A 20,529-nucleotide genomic window follows, 5' to 3' on the forward strand; every position below is an offset into this window, starting at 1 on the left:
AAATGTGTCTTACTATCATATTTTGAATTATACATCATGTGTTAATTTTTTAATATATCTTTAGTTTGAAATTTAAATAAAAAATTTTAATGGGCATGTCCGCATCAATGGGTATGGGCAGTCCGCATAATTCCCATGCCCTGTGTACAGCATCTTCTTCAGAATTACACCCAATACATTTGATGAATTTCACCTAAACAATAAATTAAATGAATACATTTTTAAGATAACCCTTTAATTTAAATTCCTGGAATTAGTGGGTTTTTTGTTTGTTTTTCTTTAAGAGGGAATAGACGGACACGACAGGGCAGGGTTGGGTAAGTAAAAAACCCTTTACCCCACCAATAGGTGGCTTTAAAAAATTAAATCGGTGTTCGGATTTTTGTGCAGGATACCGTACATATTCTCCAGCCCTAACATTTTCAGGTCCAAATTCCATGCTGGATTCTATAAACATGTTAAATCATCACTGAAAACATTTCACAATAAAGACAATATTCATCATACCTTGTTGACAAAGAACAAATCTACTGTCATTATGTGGATCTGCAGTCTGTTTGGCATAAATCGCCTGTCGTTGCTGATTAGACAGTCCAGAATCAACATACAGTGAATATTGTGTTGACGTATGAAATCCTCCTAAATTTACAATTATAGAATTAATGAAATAATAACTGTAATCGTTTAAATTGAAAGCATACTAGTGGTATATCGGGAAATGAAAGGCAATTTGCCAACATGTCAGACGAATCTTGCTCATCACTTGATTCATGATGGGTGACTTCCATAAATGATGGACAATATCTAGCAGGTGGTCGTTGTAAGATATATATAGATAGATGAGAGCTCCTGTAATATTAATCACATCATTGTGGACCCATGACGTGAGATCGCCTTGAAGGCGTCAGAAATCAAATCATGATTTAGTGTCTTACCTGAATAATCCAGGCTTAGTTACCGAAAGTAGTAGGTCGCGGTGTAATCTACTTCGTGACGGGATTTCCCGTATCAGCTTTATTCAGTCTTGTGTCCTCACAGGAGTGTACAAGGGAACGCTACACGTCTGAACTGGAAGAGAAAAAGGCAGCAGACAGCACACAGAAGGGATGCAACATTGCCAGATTGTACCTGGCGTGCGAGTGAGTAAAGGGTATATTGCGCCACCATGGGGCTCAATATCCTACACTCCCCTCAAACGGACAGGGGGTACCTCACGGAATACACAGGGAAAGAAAAAAGAGAGAAAAAAAAAAAAGGTTATATTGGTAGTTAGGTTGGACGAACACCTAATGCCTCCCGAATGAGGCTGTAGCGAGGTCCAGGTAGCGCCTTGGTAAGGATGTCGGCGAGTTTGTTTGCCGTGTTGACATATTGGATGTCGATCTCACCAGCGGCCTGCTGGAGGCGGATGAAATGGTACCTGATGTCAATATGCTTCGTCTTCTGTCACTGGTCGGGATGGCGTGTTAGTTGAATGGCACTCTGGTTGTCGCATTTGATGACAATCGGTTCACCCTGCCTTGCTGAAGTTCTGGTAAGGTGCGGCGGATCCAGACCGCTTCCTTTGCTGTCTCACCGGCCGCTACATATTCCGCCTCTGTGTTGGACGTAGCTACACATCCCTGGCGGCGGCTGCACAATGCTACGGGTCCCCCGTGGTATAGAAACACATTTCTGGTTGTTGACTTCTGGGTGTCGTTGCAGCCCGCATAGTCGGCATCGGAGTATCCGGTCAGCAATCCTTCAGGGAATCCAGTGAAACAGATGCCATGGTTGGATGTTCCGCGAATGTAGGAAATGATGTGTCAGACCACCTTGACATGTGTTCCCGTACGAAAATTTTGTCAGCTACAGTGTGATCTAACTAGCCCACTAACAAGTTATTCGCAAACCAGCGAAAAACAACTTTGTGCTATATCAATTGATAGTTAGTTTTTTACTTACCGAATGTTTTAGCATAGTAACACTCTAAAAACTAGCTTGCTCTGTACTTTACGAAATTTATGTGAGTTACTGTTGCCTAGATGTGAGCTAGTTACTAGTTACGCGGGCCGCTAATTAGAAAACTGGCGTACAACTTATTTGCTGTTTATATGTCCAAACCGAACTAGATTTTTAACGGTCCAGCAGGTGGAAAACGAATAAGGTACAATCGGTTTGTGGTTAGTAAGTTTACTTCGAATAAGAATAACAATAAAGAACTAACGTGATCTATATATGATACGCTGGGAACTTAGAAAGTTGCGCTTATTTTCTAAAATGAAAGAAAACGTTTATCTAGACAACTCGATAATAATAAAAACTCAGAAAGCATTGTTAGTTTTAAAGAACAATTTATTACGCAATAAATGGTACCATACCCGTGAAGAATTTTTGCGATCAACAATGCAGTTGAAAACCATTCAAATTGCAATTTTTTGTGGATGAATGCGTTTCTTAAGTGTTCATAAAAGCGATTAATGTGCGCCGAAAACGCTATCTTTACGCCAAATGACCGTTTATGAGTTAGATATTGGTGCATTTTTTCAAAAGGATATATGCGTTCAAAAATGAATTTAAAATGCATTTAATCTGCGACTGTATTTTAAATGGAAGTCATCTGGCCAGATTTTCAATTTACCATTTCCTTACCCAACCTTATATATTTAAATGAATAGAGAAAGCTGTTTTCTATTGAATAAGAATTGAGATAAAAAAATATAAACAGAAAACCATTTGCTGAATTTATTTATTAAGGAATGAAAACTAAACACGATGTCACTGCTTTAACGAAAAACATTAATTCAACATTCAGGCAAATTGCAATTTTAAATTAGGCTTGTGTGTCAGAATACACTTCCAGAGATTTTAGAATCTGATTCACTCGTGATTCAATTTCTGATATAGTCTGCACATCAACCCTTGGACGTTCACCTTCGCCACCGACATCTTCGTCATTTGCTTCGTCGTCGGTATTCAGGTATTTCTGGTATTGAGCTGCATGGAACCTACGCGCAGTTTGCACTGCTGTAATAATCTTGCTGATGTTTGTTTGCTTCTTATGAGTTTCAAAAATGGCCATGACCACAACTGCAAAAAAAAAAGGTTTTAGATTATTAATTGAATATATCTAAAATAAGTTATTTATCTACTACCTCCAAATACGGCGACGAAATTGGTTAAATGTCCAAATCCAGGACGTCGGTCTTGTCCTCTTTTTTTCCATTGGATTTTGTGGGGCAGTTGGGCAGAAAGAAGAGAGACAAAAAGTGATTTGCAAATCAGAAGTTCCGTTTTCAACAAACATAACTTATCAATTTGGATTGCACACTAACGAAAAATTAAAAAATATTAAAAAGTATATGGAAAGGAAGACCGACAAAAACTTACGAGGCTTACGCTGAGTTCCATATCCAATAGAGCAGTATTTAACGCTTCAATTTCCTCAAATTGATTAAGGGGCAACTTAACTTCCTTTTCTACTTTTTGAGTGAACCGTGTCAAGAATGTTTGCAGCACTTTTGAAATAAGTCGCTTTTGGAGGATCAAATCTCTAAGGAGAGCGTGTGTTACCATATTCTGTCGCAACATTTCTTTTCTCCATTCAACTTTGTCAGTGCAAACATATTTTTCTACTACTACGGCCAGTGGGATTTGGTTGGCAACGGGAGACTCGGTTCTAACAGACAAAACGGTCGTTGCTTTCTCTTTACTGACCCTTGCCCCTTGTAAAGGTGGACTGTGACGTGTGTTAGATCTGCTACTGGAACCAGGCTGCACTTGGGCTGGTGAGCTTCTTCCTTCAGTGGGGGTCCTGGTAATTGCTGTAATAGACACCATGGTTTCATTATTGAGACCCTGTGATGGTGATGAGCTGCTTGGATTTCGTTTGTTACTCCGAGTCGCGGCTGTTGACGTAATGGGTCTCTTTGCAACCGTCGGAAATCGAGTGCTACCAGATGTTTGTTTTCTCGAGCTTGACTTTTTAGAGATGTTGGGGGAACTAGTCACAAATGAGGCTGAGGAATGTGACTGTGATATATCCAGGATGCTATGATATGAATTGGCCTGATCTAAAAAGAATTATTAAGTCAATAAGCATTTTAATTAGTGTTAAAATTTTTAATTAACAATTAGCAAAATTACCAGGGTCCTCACGAAACAGATCTTGAGTTTCAAAATTGATTTGAGATTCCGAACTAGGCAACACCCCTGATGTTCCTGATGAAGCTAGACTTAAATTTATTTCATTGAGCTGTTGCTGGGCTTCCTCAAAAGACACTAAAAGATAAAGTTTTCAGAAAGAAAACACAATTTAAGCTCGAATTTAAGAACCAATGACACAAACAAAAACTCTTACCGGGGCCGTTTTCAGTGATGGTGTCCATAATATCGTATTCCACAAATTGTTGTTCTGGATAGCGCCGTCGTTTGTAATTGATCAGACCCCAACTCCATGGTGGCAGTCCCAGAACGGTGAAATCAGGTGGCGGGTACAAGAAGAATTGGCAACGATTGTCCATCCAGTTCTCCGGGATCATGTAAAGCAGCTCAGTTGGCTTGCCAAGATAGTCAGGCTGCTGATTTGAGACCACTTGAAACAGGAGGGGATAATTGATAGGACCAGGTTCCAAAGCCAAGGAAGGATAAATCCCTTGGAATTCCCCTTTGTTGAAAGAGCTACCGTACTAAGAAACAAAGCAAAATGTAAGAAACGAAGAGACAAGGTCAGACACATAATAGCTTAAAATTGTTTGAATATAGGCAAGAAACACTAACAGGGCTATGTACACTTAAGCTTAAAAACTAGTTGCAGCACTAACTGATGTAACAAGTAAAACTTACCCTATGCAGAATTCTCGGCATAGGCATGTTTGTCTGTTCAGTTCACCAAAGCAAATGGCTTCAATCATGTGCTCTTAATTGCAATAAGACTTATACCTCGCTTCAACAATCGATCATAAAGCGTAACAATGAAAGCGCCAATCATTATACAGGTCTATTCCCGCGAAATATATCGATCAAGCAATGTATAATGGATGGGATGGGATTAATCCCATCCCTCGCTTCGCTACATGCTCATACATAATATACATTCAACATAACTTCTTTAAATGAACCATTTTCTCTTTGTGTTAAACTGACTACTATTTAACACTTCTTGTTAAGCTAAAATTATCTGACTTAAAACTTCTGAACTTAGTAATTTTTCGTTTGTACTACAATTACTATACATAAAGGCCGTGGTGTTTTCTTCTAACTAAAATGAAAATTAAGGCCGGTTTTCACAAAAAATGGATTCCCCCCCCCTAGAAACAATTTCAATTCTTTACCAAGAGTAGCATGTTGTGCTGCTCCAGGGTGGATCCGGGTTGAGTAGAAATCATTCCTCTGAATCGAGTGACGCTCCATGTCCGGACGTGGTTATACTCGCTACAAACGGAGACTAAGTATTTCTCAGAAATAGCCTGACCTAATTAAAAAAGTAAATTTGTTACAAGACACGATTTTTTGTTTAATTTGACAATTCAAAATTATTCTACTTTATTGATAGGCGAACGGTGTATGATGAAAGTCTGAAAGAGTTGAGGTCCATGACCCACTGTTTCGGGATACTGTACTATCATTCTCATAGTTCCTGAACTAGTTTCGTAGGCGATTTGAATCCAACTGCCGAACACGCCTATGTGATCTGTAATACATTGGAATGTGATATAACATGTACAATCGAACGAAAAATCAAATCGTCAATATTGTACTCGTTTTAGGAGTCAGATAAACCGAGATGGAAGTGATGGCCTCTGGCATTGGGTTGCGATACAACTCAGTTACAAGATCATTATCCTTCATTCTCAGTGGGAATTTTTGCACGTCTATAACGATACATTAGTTAGAATGATACGTGACTGCTTCATACCATATTATTATGGTGATAACGGAACCGTTTTACCTATGAAACATATAGACCCGTTGCAGCATCCTAGAAGAAGTAAAGACCCAGCTGTATCGTACGATGAAACTGCGGTGACGTCCTGAATTTTCCAATGCCGAGTCATGGAATGCCAAACTCCAATTTTGCCGACGGGTGGGCGAGAAAGAGCCACTACTTGGCTATCAATGAAAAATAGAGATTCTACCAAGACGTGTATGTTGAAGGTTCCTAATATGCAAATACAAATCATACATGTTAAACTAAATAACGGTACATGCAAGATAAATGAGATCTGTTTTAGCTGAATTACCTATATCATTCCGCTGTCCATCATCGGCGATCGCCAATAGTCGGATGGTGGTCCCTGAAGCCAAAGCGACCATTTCAGTTTCGAAGGAATTGGACGAGGAATTGGGTGCCTGATTTTGACCCCCACTGCTTGTCATGCGCGCATTTAAGGCCACCCGGTCAATTTGATTATCCATCCAAGGGCTGGTAAAAACAAGATGCCAACCTCCAGCACCTTTACATCTAAATTAATCCGACGTCATTAAAAACTTCTGATAAGAAAAACGCCAGGATTTCTGATGGGTTACTTGTGGCAAGTGATCATATGAGCGTAGGAAATCAAGATCCAATTGTGATGAGCTTTGATGAGATTTACTCGTAGAGGATCGATGGAAGAGCGAACTAAATTTCAGAGAAATTATACATTCACACTGAGGCATACTCCAGACTTGGATTTTCAAAATTTACCATGCAAACCTCCGAACCACGCTGCCAAATGATTGTGGGAACCGGCTCCTATTCCACCCTCTTGTCTCCGTAAAGAGTTCAATCGTAAATCAAGGGATGACGAACGGGAATGCGTCCTAAGTCATAAGATAAAACCACAAATATTAGAGTGAGATTTGTTGCAAATTCTAAGCTGATAAACCTGTTCATCACAACATGGCCATTTCTTGAACTACTGCTGACCCTTGGGGGCACCAATGTTCTGCTGACATCTAAGGTAGATTGTCTTGGTGTATTACAATTCTGTTGTTGTTGTTCCAATCCATCACCTGCAAGATTAGCTTCCCCATCTTCATTAGTTCTTATAACTGGAAATGGGACACCTATTAAAATAAATTTAATGTTGTTTAAACTTGATAAGCTTGGTGAAAATTAATAATACTTAGCCTACTTGGTGGATTCAGGCATTCATAGTAAAGTACATCGCCACAAGAAGAATGCTCCAGTTCTTGAACTAATTTCAACTGTTGAGTGAGTGGAGTGATTCCATAGAACTCAGCTTCATGCACAAGTCCTCTCATTCCAATTCCTTCAGTCAAATGGATTTCTTTTGTATGAAGATAATTCAAAACATGGGTGAATACAGTGGGATCTCTGTCAATGAAAATGGGTCCCCTGTCATCCACTAGTGTGCCAATCCTGCCACTTAACAGTGAGGTAAAGAAAGTATCTGGAATCCACGTTAAGGTTTGTCTGGAAGTACTAAATCTGAAACCAACCAATTAGTATGATGATGAGTCTTGTATATCTCTGAGAGGAACAACGCCATCTTTATTTGTGTTACACAGATTACGGCTGTGTTCAATAGCTATGCCTCCCAAAAGTGCACCTGTTTCCTAGCAAAAATTAATAACAAATAGCGAAGCAGAAAGTGTTCTAACATAAAGTGGCTATTACAAGTGTCTCAGGAATAGAAAACGGACACTTGATCAACTTCAACCTCAATACGCTTCTCGGCTACGCTATAAAGCTGCAAAAATACTTGAGGGTTGGTGCCAGGATGGGGTACCCAGCAATGACATTTGGGGATACCTACAGAATTCAACAGATTTAATATCAAAATTTAGTTTAAAGCCACTGCCACTGAACCATCCAGCCATTGAATCCGAAGTGCTCGATCATGAACTGGTACAGATACTTTCTAAATAACGTGAACAAATTCAAGGGCTAATCCGTAAATGTTTACAGATAGATGATGAGGAAGCCAATAATTTGCACCAAAATGACGTCCACGATATTGCCTGTGATACACAAACATCTTATAACTTTAATTTAAAGGGTAAAAAAAATTGCTTTATAACCCAATCCGTGACTCAATGAGGCCAAATTTTGGGGTTTTAGGGGGTCTCATTTTTTGGGAAATCGCAACTAAGCATCGTATTCTTTAAAAATTTCACCATTTTTTTTTAATCTTTCGGAAAATTCAATGAAACAAACTACGATTTCTAGCTAGTATAGTTTGTTGTGATGGGCCTTCATTCTCCCGGCCACCTAGCGGAGAAAAAACACAGCATGTTGTTAAAGGGCAAAGTGTTGTCTTTGGGTTGTTGTATCATTCAATATAACTAAGTAATTAATCTCTGAGTCACGGATTGGGTGTTATAAAATGAAGTTTACAAATGAAACATCTTCTTTTGCAGAAAATGAAGACTTGCGTCATTCAATTTCTTTTATAAAGTTACTACGGCATTGGGCTGCTTTTACTAGTCAAAAACAAAGCGACATGACGTACCTATTAACTTTGCTAAAGTTGTACGAGCCTAACCCGACCTACGCATTACTACCTAGCACGGGAAAGGAATTGATGAAGATTGACGGCAACGACTGGCCTACTTCGAGAAATAAGCAATTAAAAAACAAACTGCCTCCAGCCATTCCAATTGATAGTGGGAAATATGTCCACTTTGGTGTAGAGAATGCCATAAATGGTATCTCTGTGGGACTGATTAATCGAGCCACAGATCTTGTGAAGTTCTTCGACGTCTATCAGAAAAATTCAAATCTGTTATCAAAAAGCACGCGTGCAAGAGTAAGAAAATTTACTGCAATCTTTGATGTTTCAGCCTAGCCTAAATGGTAAAACTATAGTTTGTCTAATTAGATTGAAGCCCTTGACACAACATTTCAAATTGAGCAGGCAAAACTGGTCCTACGAGGTGAATATACTACACGCGAAGCTGAAATCAATGTGCCTCATTACGAAATGGATATCAATATTGATGAAGCGAAGCTGAATGAGGACAAACAAGCTGCTACTATTACTCCTATACTAGGGAAGCTAGTTTCTATCAAATCCTCAGCTTCAAGCGATGAAGGTACCAAATTCCTGTTAGACACCTCCGTTTTTGTGATTGGGTTTTATGTGGGCGTTGGGAAACCGGCCGACATCAACAGTTTTCTTAGCAATCTCATTAGTGAATTAATTCTCTTGTCACCGACTCTAAACTGCATTCATAGTCGAGATTTTACTGTGTCACTTCGCTGTGTGATTGCAGATGGTCCTATGCGGTCTTATTTAAAAAGAACTAAGGGTCATTCTGGTTACTGGGCATGTGATCGCTGCATTCAAAGAGGGGAAATGATAAACCACACCATTTTGTTTCGAAATGTTAACGCGAAAAGTAGAACTGATGATGACTTTTGGACATATTACGTAAATCAATTTTCTGAAGACGATCACTTAAAAGATCCTACTGATGTTAGTCCCTTTAAAGAAATTAATTGTCGTATGGTAACTTGCTTTATTATTGATCCGATGCACACTGTAATTGAGGGAGCTTTTGGGCGTCGACTCGAGGGTTTTGTGTTTGTGTCGGGGGAGGGTAAACTTAGCACCACTAAAATTGCTGAAGCCGATAAAAGAATTAAGTTCTTTCACGCGTGTCGCCCAGAAGAATTTGACAGATATATTGGAAAGCTTTCAACTTGCAAAAGTTATAAAGTCCACGTGAAGCGCAACATACTCTATTATCTGTTGTATCCACTGTTTAAGGGGATTCTTGAAGATCACGATCTTCAGCATATAATGCTTTTACAATATGGAATGTTACTTTTGAGTCCTTTCGATAAAAATCCAGTATCTCAGTCAAATTTGTTGGAAGCAAAAAAAGTTTTTGAACAATACTCTGTTGGGCTTACGGAACTTGGAATACCTTGTCGGTTTGTAAGCCATCAAGTGACTCACGTGTGGGAGGACGTTAAAAAATATAAATGCGGAATTGAGACCATCAGCGCTTTCCCGTTTGAAAGTTTTCAACGATTTTTTCGCAACTGTTTGCGTAGTGGTAATCGCCAGGCCGAACAAATTCGAAATAGGTGTATTGAAAAAAAAACAAATACCAACTCCCTACTACGGAATGTGGAACAATACTAACCAATCAAATGCAACTCGCCATTGCAAATAAAAAATTTAATGTAAATTCCAGATTTCCCCTTGCTTTTTTACGAAAAGGAGAGCGATGGCCTAAAAGACTTGTATTTGCTGATTTCGTCCTGACTAATCTTTTCCCTAATAATGTGATTCTTGCAAACGATGAAATGGTCTACGTCTGCATTGATATTGTTGTTAATCAAGGCGATGTATGTATCAAAGCCAAAAAATTTTTTACCCTTCGGAATACATTCATAACACCGTATGTCTCTTCTAAATTTCATACATTTCTGGGGGGGAAGTTAAGTGACGAGACTTTTGAATTGCGTCCATCTCAAATCTTTGCCAAAATGATGGCCCTTCCTATGAATCCCTTTCCCCAATATCGTTTGATAATGAAGAACTTGAGTGGTACTTAGTCCCCCTTTTGCATTCATTAAAAAAGGAATGTGAATTTCATTTTTGTGAATGTATAATGCCAAGAAATAGAATTTTGCTTTCCAATTTCATAAAACAAGAATTGTGAATTTGTTTTTTAAAAGCCGATATTGTAAACTCTATGCATTTTCTATTAACTGATGGTCTATGACCTGTCGTCTGCCAGGCTTGTCGTCTGCCAGGTTTGTCGTCTGCTAGGCTTTTCGTCTGCTATTTCTGTGGACAATTTTGGTGTATCCGCTTGGAGCGCTGACTATCACGGCTGAACTTCTACAGGGTGAGCCATCTCCTTATCTCTGGTTCATCACAAGTGAAATGTGAAAGTGAAACTGCGAAGTACGGAGCACATAAATAAAATATTCTCTAGTTTTTCGTTTGAATCAAATTTACAGTTGAAAATGCCAAATGCCAAAAGTGGTCTCAAGAAGTATTGTTGTTTCAGACACAAAAGATCAAGAAGGAAAACCTCTCCAATCCTATTACTGTTTGTTTGGTTAGTTTACATTAATTTTACGTAGTTTCCATGGAGCTAGCATCTTTCTAGTATTCATTAAAAATCAATTTTTTGTTTAGATTCCCTGTTAGATAAATTGCCACTGAGAAAAAGGAATGGCTCTTGTGTCATTATTGGTTCCAATTTCCAAACAGGTGAACAAAACAAACTGTGGTCCTGATGAGATGGTTTACATTAGATGTGAAGAAGTCATTGAAAACAGCATAAATGATTTTGTAGCAAGTAAGTTAATTGTTAAACTGTTAAATCGAGTATCAATGTCATCTCAGTTTAACTTAGGTGTGGCCGTCAACTATACCACAAGCAAAACCCAAACAGCAATATAACTTATTATAATTGCTGCTTCAGAGAGTCAGGTGAAGGAAGTTAAGAAACGTGTTGAATGCATCATGTGTAGCTGTAAGGTGCTGAAAAACAACCACAGAAGACACTCGTAACAAAACAGAACAAGGATATGGTATTTAAGATAGTAGGTTAAGTTAACTTATTAGTTGATTGATTGATATGATTATGATTATTTGTTCAGGGTAAATTCTCTTCTGCCACTGTGTCTTCTATCGAAGATGAAGACAAAATCGATGAGCGAGAAGTGTCCGAGCCGTAAGCTAATAACGTGCGATTTATTGAGAAACAAAAATTTTGCAAGGAAAGGAGTTTTGAAACGCAAGACGGACATTCCTGAAGTTGAAACACCAAAAAACTTGTTCGAGGAACGTTAATCTATAAGTGCAATTTGCTGTTTTAAGTATGTGACCAATATTTCCTTCATTTTCGAATTTTTTGTTCTAATTTTGTAATAAATGCCTTTTAGAAACACCGCAAGTTAAAAACACAGCTCACTTTTGAGGTTATATGTAAAAATGCAAATAAGTTTCTTAATTTTCAATACAGTGAATTTGTCTGACTTGCCAAGTTCAACTCCCATTTAGCTTTCTATGTGACCTTGTTGTGTACTTGTGGGCTTTTTCATATTTTTTTATAGAAGAATGACTGACTAACTTCTTGCAATGCAGTGAAATCGTGATTGATGTCAGTTTAAAGTTTTTCACAGTAACTGAATTGAATGATTTTTTCATTTTCTATTCCGTGGCATAGATTTGACAGGTGTATATGCATGAAAATAAGATAACAAAGAATCGGTGTTTGACGTTTGAAAAAATGCCTTGTCATGTTTTGCGTCACAATTGGTATTATTTCATCTTTTTCTGTGACATATTTTGTTGACTTTCCCATCTTGCAGGCGTCATTAACATATAGAAAGAAAAATAAATATATCTCTCATTAAACGTTTATCAAATGTTGTATCAGCGGAACACGTCATTAAGTAAAGACTTACAAACTGTCAACGAAGTTAACACATGTATTTTACGTCAAAAACCTACGAAAATGAATTTTACACAAGATAACCTCTGAATAAATCTTTACATGTTATGTTACTCAACGCTTAAATCTGTTATTTACTGAATGTTGTTGATTTGTATCAAGTTTACCCAGGCCATCTAGCGGTGGCTGATGAAAGTTTTTGCATATTGTTTATTTGGAACGTAATTTGAATTGCCAAATTGCCCCCCATAATGCATGCTATTTACAATGTGTTAATTGAAACCATAAATAATGCAATTTTACATCAGCTTTCGAACGGAAAATAGTTCTTGGGCCGCGAAAAATTTTAGCGCCGTGGCTGCTTTGTTTTTTCCTCCCCCTTCCTTTTAAATTTGAAGATGTGTCCGTTGTATGATTTTAAATCGCATTGCAAATGCGTTCACTTGAATGGATTTGGATCTTGGGCGCTAAAATTCTTCACGGGTACTAATCCGTTTCTAAGGTATTTGTTAGGGCGGTAAGAATAAAGGACGGCAGTAATTAATTATAAGCTGCTACGACACATTTTCTAACAATTTGATACGGAAATATTGCTTCCAAGTCCCCCAAACCTGTAACTTTTGTGATCTGACCAGGTAAACGGACAAATTCTTTGCCAGAGACTTGCGGAGAATAGGTATTTTTATATTCCTGACCCATTGGACGGCCTAAAATAAACACTTGAAAATTTTTTTCGCTTCTTCAACAAAAACAAAATTTTCTATAAGAAAGAAATGGTTGTCGTTCAAGAGAGCACAAAAATTGACACGCTTTTTCGATCGCACATAGGCGGATGTAGTAAAGGTAGAGTTACTTCCACTTCGGAAAGATAACCTGGGATAAAAAGTGCAAGCCGTTTTCTCTATAAATCTAACTATATTTTCAATTTCGATTGAATCAATCTTGTTCTCCTCGAACTAAAATAGTTTCAACAACACTTTTCTCATCCATTGAAAGATGTCTCCGTACTTGTCTACCTAGAAGGCTAAATGGAATATCCCCTTCTATTTTTTAATACTTATAATTTTGGATTTCGTACATGTTTGGTAAACAAATCATTCTATGAATCAATTTGAACATAGGAAGAGGAATTGAACGATTTTTTTTAGTAATTCTATAGCTTGGTTGCGAATAGAATTTTTCATTAAAAACGACGTCGCATTTGTTCCACAATCGATTGAGTTCCTTTCGATAGCACTTGTTACTGCCCATTAAACCACTCGGGTATAAACGCAGATGTGGCCCACAAGAAGCCACAGTCTAAAACACTTTTTGACAGATGCGTCAAGAGATGAATGTTGAATTTGACGTACTTTTCCCCATAATATAGTTCAATTTAAAAAAAAAAAATCTTCGAGAAGAACTCCTACATCTTCGACACAGCGAGTGGGGACAGATTCTTGTAACAGGACTGAAAGAGCGTACGACAAATTTGCAAAGTGAGAAAAATAGGGTTCCCGCAAAATGTCCTCTAAAAGAGGGAAATAGTACAATGCCAATGCACGAAACTCAGAGGCTTTCCAATACTTGATGGTTTCTAAAGTTCTTGGAGCTCTTGTGATATCATATGGTGGTTTGGTATTTGATAAACGCTTGTTTAGAATTTTTAATTTATGCTTACTTATGTGCCATTTCTCTCTGCTATGTGTTGGTGATATCCACAAGAGGATCAAATAGCGGATTACACCCAAACAAATGCAGTGCATGTACTCTGGAATAAACGCTCCAATGAAATCCAAATTTCCAATGTTAACATGCGAAATGGGACCTTTTATACCATGGAATGTTTTTCCACTTTTTATTGCCTCCTATTGAAAAAACATTTGTTTTCAATCTTTCATACGTTTCTCGGAGGTTTTTTGTTCCTGAACCATATCGCCATTTAAATGAAATTTGATCGTCGGGTTTCATAGCCCGTTTGGTTGATTATTTCCATGAATGGCCAGAAGTAATACTTGCTTGATTAAAATTTTTGAGCCCCATCAGTGTTTATTGGCATAGTTATTGTATGGTCGTTAATTAGCCCATCTTTCACGTACGGCTTATAACTATCACCGGTAAATACGTCGCCTTTTCTGTCTTCATAATCATTGATAACAGTATTTTTGTTTTTAATTCCATGGTAACGTAGAAAAAATTTCACTTGTTCTTCGACGGGGAGTAAGAGCGTATAGCATTTGTCTGACGTTTCCTGCAAATAGTTGTGACCGCAAGGCTGAATTTCGGTCGGATAACCACTTGAGTCATTTTTAAGTGTCTTTGAGCACGCAGTGAATGGATATATTCTTTTCAAGCCAGCTTTTAAAAGCCCATATCTTTTCATTAGCATATATGGGCTTCTAAGCTCTTCGTCTTGATGCCCAGATGATATATTTAAAATGTCAAAGAAATCACCAAGGCCTGTCTTAGTTAAGCCGTGTTTTAAGAAAAATGCTGCTGAAAGTAGCCGCGTTCTTTGAATGCGATCAAAATTATTCCCCGCTATAATCTAGATACACCACATTCATGAAGTGAGTTTGAAAACAATATTTGGTACAGTTTTTCTTACGGAAAGAGGAAGATCATATTCTTCTGGATCTTCGTCATCTTCATCAAACATGTTCCACCCTTCCTGCTCCAGCCCTTCGTCAAAAATTGCTTTTGGGTATTCCGATTCCATTAGGATAGATTCATCAGGGGGGGGGAAATCGGAACAAATCAGCTGATATTGACCAGTCTTCTGTTTCATCGATATCTAAATTTGGTTCGAAAAATTATGAGAAACTGTGTAATTTTCTAAAGTAATGTGTAAAATTGTTACCCATAAGCTGCACTTCATCATTACAGAAAAAAGATACTTTAAGATTTTCAGGTTCGCGAGATAATTCTGACTCCTTGTAATATTGTCGCGCGGTCATTCAATCGCGCTAGTGTTTCGGCGTCAAGGCTCGCTCTGGTATGTAAGACCAGATTTCTAAGGGCAGCTTGACGCTATTCCGGGGCGAGACAACTGGTCGCCTGCTATATAGGGACTCAGAGTCGGTATGATCGGGAGCAGTCTTTTGTCAGAGTTGTTAGTTATCGCAGCCAATTATTGAATACACTAGGTACCACTAAATGGAGTTGTTACATGTCGGAGATGCAAATCAACGGTTAAGTCCTTCCTTCACACTACTATATTTTGTGAGCTTTTGCTGTACTAGTAGGCAATGGGGTGAAGAAGTCGTGAGGAGCCCCTGAGAGTTGACTACCCAGCGGGCCGGTGTGCCTTAAATTGCCGGGGTACGGGGCTACGACGTTGACCTTGCTGACGTACCGGCGAAGCGAGCGGAATTAGTGGAAGAGAGAAAGGAGGAAAGGCAAAACCCGTAGATTAAGATTCGCTGGGACGCAGAGTGGTTAAGCGTAGGTTAGACGCACGATGGAACTAGGCCGACATGGGTAAGCTGCAGGTTCAGAGGAAAGCTGAGTGCGGCAGAGAAAAGAAGACACCGGAAGGAGCGGGATAGATGCAAAGGGTGACCAGAGGTCGGGATCCACGGTGTAGAAACGGCTTAGGGCGGTTCACGTTGTTAGAGGATAAGCCAAGTGGAAGCGAGGAGCAGGTTGAACAGCGAAGTCAGACCGAGCTGGAGTGTCGAACTTCGCAAGAATGCGGAGAGAAGTAATCCGGAAAACAAACCAAACCAGAAGAGGAGGGGGAGAAAAAGTGGGCCGTAGCTGACCAGAAGGTTGGCAATCGCGAGAGAGCGAGTCAGAGGACCAGGAAGAAAGACAGGAAGCAGAAGAGGAAAGCAACAGACTGTCAACACAATCGGCATACCAGCTTACGTTCAGTGAAGCAGATACGGAGGTGGGGGAGGACGTCCACGAGGCAGACGGAGACGAGGGGAGACCACAACTGGAGTGGGATTTCGAAGCATTTAGGAGGCGATCGTCAGCCATCAGCAGTAGGGTAAGGGAACTGAGAAATCAACGGATATCGAGCGCAAGGGTGGTGTTTCGAGGCGGCCGAAAAGGTGAGGTCGTCAATCAGTTCGGGCGGTGGGCCTTAACTCGATTAGGCTAGCGCAATCCCAAAACAAGCCGATGGCGGCTCAGATCATGTTTCAATCTCCACCCGATTTTGCAGGAGGAGAGCATGATGACATTGGGGATTGGCTACATAGGTACAAGAGGATCGTGGGGTATAACCGCTGGGGGGGACAACGAACTCCGCGATCATGTAGAGTTGTCATTTTCGGGTGCAGCCCTGAAATGGTATACGTACAAGGAGGCAGTGGGGCAGCTGTCGGGGGAATGGCGTGATCAGGGGGGACTCCCTGTTGTTCCGGGAGTCAGGGCCCAAATTCTGGCTCAGTTTACCCTGGTAAACCGAATGCAGTTTAACGAGGCCTAACTACGGGAGAGGAAGCAAGGGATTGAGGAACGCACGATAGAGTATTACTACGACGTACTGGATCTGTGCCGGCGGGTAGACCCTAACATGGGTGAGGCCGTCAAACTAGGACATCTGTGGAGTGGACTGAAACCTAGCGTATTGAAAAATCTTTGGAGCCTCAAACCCGGGACATGCGAAGAATTCTTGCAGGAGGTGAAGCGTTATCAGGAGACGGCAGGCAGGATGAGTGGGCCTTGGGAATATTGTAATCTATTAATATTTTAACTTACTTTTGCATTGTTTTTTCTTGTGAATTATATTTTCAGTAGCAAAAAAATTGGGGAACAACTCTAGAAGGAACTGAATTGTGAACGGTGTCTGGTCTATTTTCTATAGAACAAAAAGTTTTTATACGGGGCTCGTGAATATCGAACTACAAGAAAGTCAAGTTGAAATGGTGGAAGGGTAAGTCCGTCTGTAAGACGTCTAAGGAAGAAACTACATAGAAAAAAGGGGCGTATAAAAAATTTAAGTTACGTAAGAATAAAGGGTAGGAAAACAATAAGGAAAAGAATAAAGAATATTTTTTTTTGGTTTTTTACAATATTGGGGAAAGAGGACGCGGGGCAGAACCCGACCACAGGCCAGGGAGTGTCGGTGGGAGGCCGGATGGAGAGAATGGAGAAAATATTCGGGGAGTTAATGGGAGGAATGAAGGAACCACCGAGTCAAGTGCCGAATAGGAGACGCCCCACCAGAGAGGACCCGACGGGAAGCCGATATGTTTTGGCTGCAAAGAAAGTGGCCACCTGAAGCTGCAATGTCCGCAGCGATCGAGAGGGAAGGAGGCGCACCCAATTTTACATCCGATGGAAGAGCCATCTGTTTCCACTGTAAAGACCGGGGCATTTCCGCCCTCTTTGCCCGAGATTACAAGAGAGGAGATCCGCACAGAGGGGGCAGAACGGGCACAGGCCGGAGAAAACAGTGTGGTTTGGAAGTGAAACCCATGGGGGGGGGGGGCCAACTCATAGGATTGATCCACGCAGACGAGGGGAAGCCCGAAGAGGTGACTTGTCTAATCCTTCAAATAGACATCAGCAGGATGGTGGTGAAGCACGTGCTGTGCGAAGGACAACGGATACCGACGGTCATAGATACCGGAGCAGTTGTGTCGGTATGCTCGCCGGGGTTAGTAAATCGTTTGGGGTTAAGGGTAAGACCCTGGCAAGTGAACCGGTTGGTCGCCATTGACGGGAAGGAGATAAAGCCGGGGGAAGCACCCACGCTGGAGGTATCCGATGAAGAGACTAGCGTCAAAGGCGAAGTACTAGTGTTGGAAGGGATTCGTCACCATTCCAAGCAGGCGAACGAGATCTGGTTTTCCAGTAGGCTCCGGAATGTTCACTATAGCCTCCACTTTTTCAGAATCAACTTTTACAACACCATCACAAATAACATGCCCCAGGCAAGGCAGTTCCTTCATAAAAAACTTGCACTTTTTGAGTTGTAGTTTCAGATTTTGCTGGCAACCTCTATCAAGAATCCTACGCAGGTTGACGTCAGGCTCTTCCACTCTTTCACCAACTACCAGGAAGTCGTCAAAATAAATAATGACCCTTTCAAGTCTCCAAATAGTTCAGACATTGTTTGTAGATATACCTCCGGAGTTGATTTTAACCCGAACGGCAGTCCCAAAAAACGATAACGCCCACGCGGCGTGGCCATAGTACATAAAAACGACGACTCTTCTGACAGGGGAATTCAGTAGAAACCCGACGCAGCGTCCAATCTGCAGAAGTACTTGGCATTTGCAATCCTGGTGAACAGCTGTTCAACCGTAGGCACAGTAAAATGTTGACGCTGCACCGCCTTGTTTAGTGCTGACGGATCGAGACAGATCCGAACATCACCATCAGGCTTTCTGGCCACCACCATCTGGTCTATCTTGCGATATACTGGATCTTCTAACGAGAAGGGAATTCGCCCGGCTGCCGACACCACCGGATCAACCGCGTTATGGCCCGTACTCAACTTGATGGTATGTTCAATTGGCAACTTTCCGTGTTTTCCTTCACAACCGCTGGCACCGTCGGTGAAGGATCTTCCGCGTTCATCGAATGAACTCTCCGAATAAGATTTAGGCGCTGGCAAGAGGGGAGACCCAGTATGGATTGCTGTCCGGGCTCATCGACCACGACAAAGTCTACCACGTGAACGGCACCACTAGCTACTATTTTGGCCGTGTGAACGCTAAGCGTCGTAAGCGTGGCCCCGGGCGAAGACGCTGACGCCTGGTGGGTAGACGAAGAAATTCTTCCTGTGGCAGTACGTTGCACGACGCCCCGGAATCCAATTTCACTTTAATTTTCACACCATCCACCGTGAGCGTTTCAGTCCACTCGTGGTCTTCAGACATCGAACAGCGCTCATGTCATAGTTTATGAGTCACGTATACTTCCAACGCCCAAACGCTTTCCCTATTCTCCGGCTCACCTTCCACCAGATGGAGTTGCATGCTGGTACCACGCTGGTCTGGCCTTCCATGAGGGCCAGAAGCTGACAGAGCAGGTGGCGCGCGAGAGCTGGACGACTGCTGCCGTGGTTGAGGGTTGGGACGCCTCCTCGCGTAATGACCGTTTTGTCCACACGCGTAACACATGATGTTTGCAGCCGAGCAACGGCCCACTATATGTCGACGTCCACACACAGCGCAATCGACAAATGACTGTCCCGTACCACCACTATTTCCAGAGCTTGGTTGGGTACCTCCGCCAGCCACTCCTTTTCGAGTGTATTTCTCACTCAGACGATTAACAGACTCATCCGGCCGACGAATTGTCAAATCGGCGGAAATTTGCGAGAGTTGTGCTCGTGACACCTCGCAAGAACGTACTATGTCACACGCCTTAGTTAAGTCAAGAGTTTTTTTCGAAAAGAAGCTTCTCTCTCGTTTGTGAGTCCAACACTCCTAACACAATCTGGTCCCGAAGGACCGAGTCCACTGTCACGCCATAACCACAAACCTTCACCATACTTCGTAGACAGACAATCCAAGAGTTAAACGACTCCCCCGGTAACTGATGGTGGCGCAAAAACTTGAACCGCTCGAAAACCTCGATTTTTATCGGCTCGAAATGGGAATCGAATTTGTCAAGCACCGGATTGATTTTCTTGTCATCATCTGCCGTGGCAAACACAGACGTGTCGAAAATCTTGAGACCCTCCGCACCGAGTAGCGTGAACAACACACCAACAATGACCTCTTGGTCTTTTTCATCTTTGCGAGTAGCCAGGATAAAGTACTCCAATTGGTGGCGCCACATGCGACATTCCGAGGCTAAGTCAACCGAGGTAAACGAAAACGGCTCAGGAGCCAGTAACGACGTAGCCATGACGAAATATTTAGCTGAATAGCCCTATTATTGAGGAAACACACTACGGTTTCGCCACACTAACCACGTGGGAACAACGATGTTGGAGATATACAGATTATACACCGATAAAGCCAAGACCCCACCACGTGTGTTACCACACTGTTCACGGCAGTTACCAACACATTTGAACAAGTCTTTTAGTCAACAACACATGGAACTAACAACACCAAGAATACCTATTACTGCTCGTAACTATCAAATCACAAAACTTTAGGCCTGAGCAAATCTTAATCTACTCTAAATAATTATAGGCTCAACACCCTTCTGACACCATGTTGTAGTTGCTAGTGTCCAGTCTCAACTGAGTGTATTTCCCATTTCTTGGTAAGGCCTCCTCCCTAG

The 20,529-nt window shown here is 41.0% G+C and overlaps 4 protein-coding genes and 2 long non-coding RNA genes across 7 annotated transcripts; 2 read left to right on the plus strand and 4 right to left on the minus strand.

Annotated features, from left to right (window-relative positions):
• Positions 1-20: 20 nt before the first annotated feature.
• Positions 21-1,068, minus strand: LOC123470499. Its single transcript, XR_006644187.1, has 4 exons — positions 936-1,068; positions 702-849; positions 508-639; positions 21-447 (listed from the first exon to the last, which is right to left on the minus strand). It is a non-coding gene; the product is annotated as an uncharacterized LOC123470499 (long non-coding RNA).
• A 1,632-nt stretch (positions 1,069-2,700) lies between these two features.
• Positions 2,701-4,894, minus strand: LOC123470504. Of its 2 annotated transcripts, XM_045170811.1 has the most exons (7): positions 4,825-4,894; positions 4,340-4,667; positions 4,126-4,260; positions 3,876-4,052; positions 3,370-3,803; positions 3,135-3,309; positions 2,701-3,069 (listed from the first exon to the last, which is right to left on the minus strand). In XM_045170811.1, exons 1-7 carry the CDS (start codon positions 4,849-4,851, stop codon positions 2,813-2,815), a joined length of 1,533 nt encoding a protein of 510 aa, XP_045026746.1. In that variant the 5' UTR covers positions 4,852-4,894; the 3' UTR covers positions 2,701-2,812. The 2 variants fall into 2 exon arrangements, with proteins under 2 accessions (XP_045026746.1, XP_045026745.1); XM_045170810.1 differs by having other exon boundaries at positions 3,370-4,052.
• Positions 4,895-5,143: 249 nt separating this feature from the next.
• Positions 5,144-7,964, minus strand: LOC123470477 (BTB/POZ domain-containing protein KCTD3-like). Its single transcript, XM_045170738.1, is given in 13 exon segments — positions 5,144-5,239; positions 5,313-5,447; positions 5,505-5,671; positions 5,739-5,852; positions 5,930-6,139; positions 6,222-6,442; positions 6,508-6,601; positions 6,668-6,783; positions 6,849-7,029; positions 7,098-7,414; positions 7,630-7,738; positions 7,796-7,847; positions 7,893-7,964. Coding segments are annotated over 13 exon segments (1,884 nt in total).
• On the plus strand, positions 7,901-10,221 carry LOC123470533. Its single transcript, XM_045170850.1, has 3 exons — positions 7,901-7,985; positions 8,347-8,735; positions 8,808-10,221. The coding sequence occupies exons 2-3, from the start codon at positions 8,430-8,432 to the stop codon at positions 10,077-10,079; spliced, it is 1,578 nt and encodes a 525-aa protein (XP_045026785.1). The 5' UTR covers positions 7,901-7,985; positions 8,347-8,429; the 3' UTR covers positions 10,080-10,221.
• A 553-nt stretch (positions 10,222-10,774) lies between these two features.
• LOC116918276 lies at positions 10,775-11,932 on the plus strand. The gene is made up of 3 exons (XR_004391476.2): positions 10,775-11,007; positions 11,088-11,250; positions 11,308-11,932. It is a non-coding gene; the product is annotated as an uncharacterized LOC116918276 (long non-coding RNA).
• Positions 11,933-14,353: 2,421 nt separating this feature from the next.
• On the minus strand, positions 14,354-15,287 carry LOC116919313. Its single transcript, XM_045170739.1, has 3 exons — positions 15,204-15,287; positions 14,939-15,109; positions 14,354-14,878 (listed from the first exon to the last, which is right to left on the minus strand). Exons 1-3 carry the CDS (start codon positions 15,285-15,287, stop codon positions 14,354-14,356), a joined length of 780 nt encoding a protein of 259 aa, XP_045026674.1.
• Positions 15,288-20,529: the final 5,242 nt, after the last annotated feature.

The sequence above is a fragment of the Daphnia magna genome, linkage group LG3 (assembly GCF_020631705.1).
Source record: "Daphnia magna isolate NIES linkage group LG3, ASM2063170v1.1, whole genome shotgun sequence".
NCBI lineage: Eukaryota > Metazoa > Arthropoda > Branchiopoda > Diplostraca > Daphniidae > Daphnia > Daphnia magna.

What these genes read in the sequence shown, in the direction of transcription:
- LOC123470504 (XM_045170810.1), bottom strand. Translation starts at nt 4,851, where the DNA reads ATGCCTATGCCGAGAATTCTGCATAGG. An exon ending in TGCCGAGAATTCTGCATAGG is followed by an intron (nt 4,668 to 4,824) that starts GTAAGTTTTACT and finishes TTTGTTTCTTAG; the next exon opens with TACGGTAGCTCTTTCAACAA. An exon ending in TGGAACTCAGCGTAAGCCTC is followed by an intron (nt 3,310 to 3,369) that starts GTAAGTTTTTGT and finishes ATTTTTCGTTAG; the next exon opens with TGTGCAATCCAAATTGATAA.
- LOC123470533 (XM_045170850.1), top strand. Translation starts at nt 8,430, where the DNA reads ATGACGTACCTATTAACTTTGCTAAAGTTGTACGAGCCTAACCCGACC. An exon ending in CAAAAAGCACGCGTGCAAGA is followed by an intron (nt 8,736 to 8,807) that starts GTAAGAAAATTT and finishes TTGTCTAATTAG; the next exon opens with ATTGAAGCCCTTGACACAAC.
- LOC116919313 (XM_045170739.1), bottom strand. Translation starts at nt 15,287, where the DNA reads ATGACCGCGCGACAATATTACAAGGAGTCAGAATTATCTCGCGAACCT. An exon ending in CTTTTTTCTGTAATGATGAA is followed by an intron (nt 15,110 to 15,203) that starts GTGCAGCTTATG and finishes TCGATGAAACAG; the next exon opens with AAGACTGGTCAATATCAGCT. An exon ending in AATATGATCTTCCTCTTTCC is followed by an intron (nt 14,879 to 14,938) that starts GTAAGAAAAACT and finishes TGGTGTATCTAG; the next exon opens with ATTATAGCGGGGAATAATTT.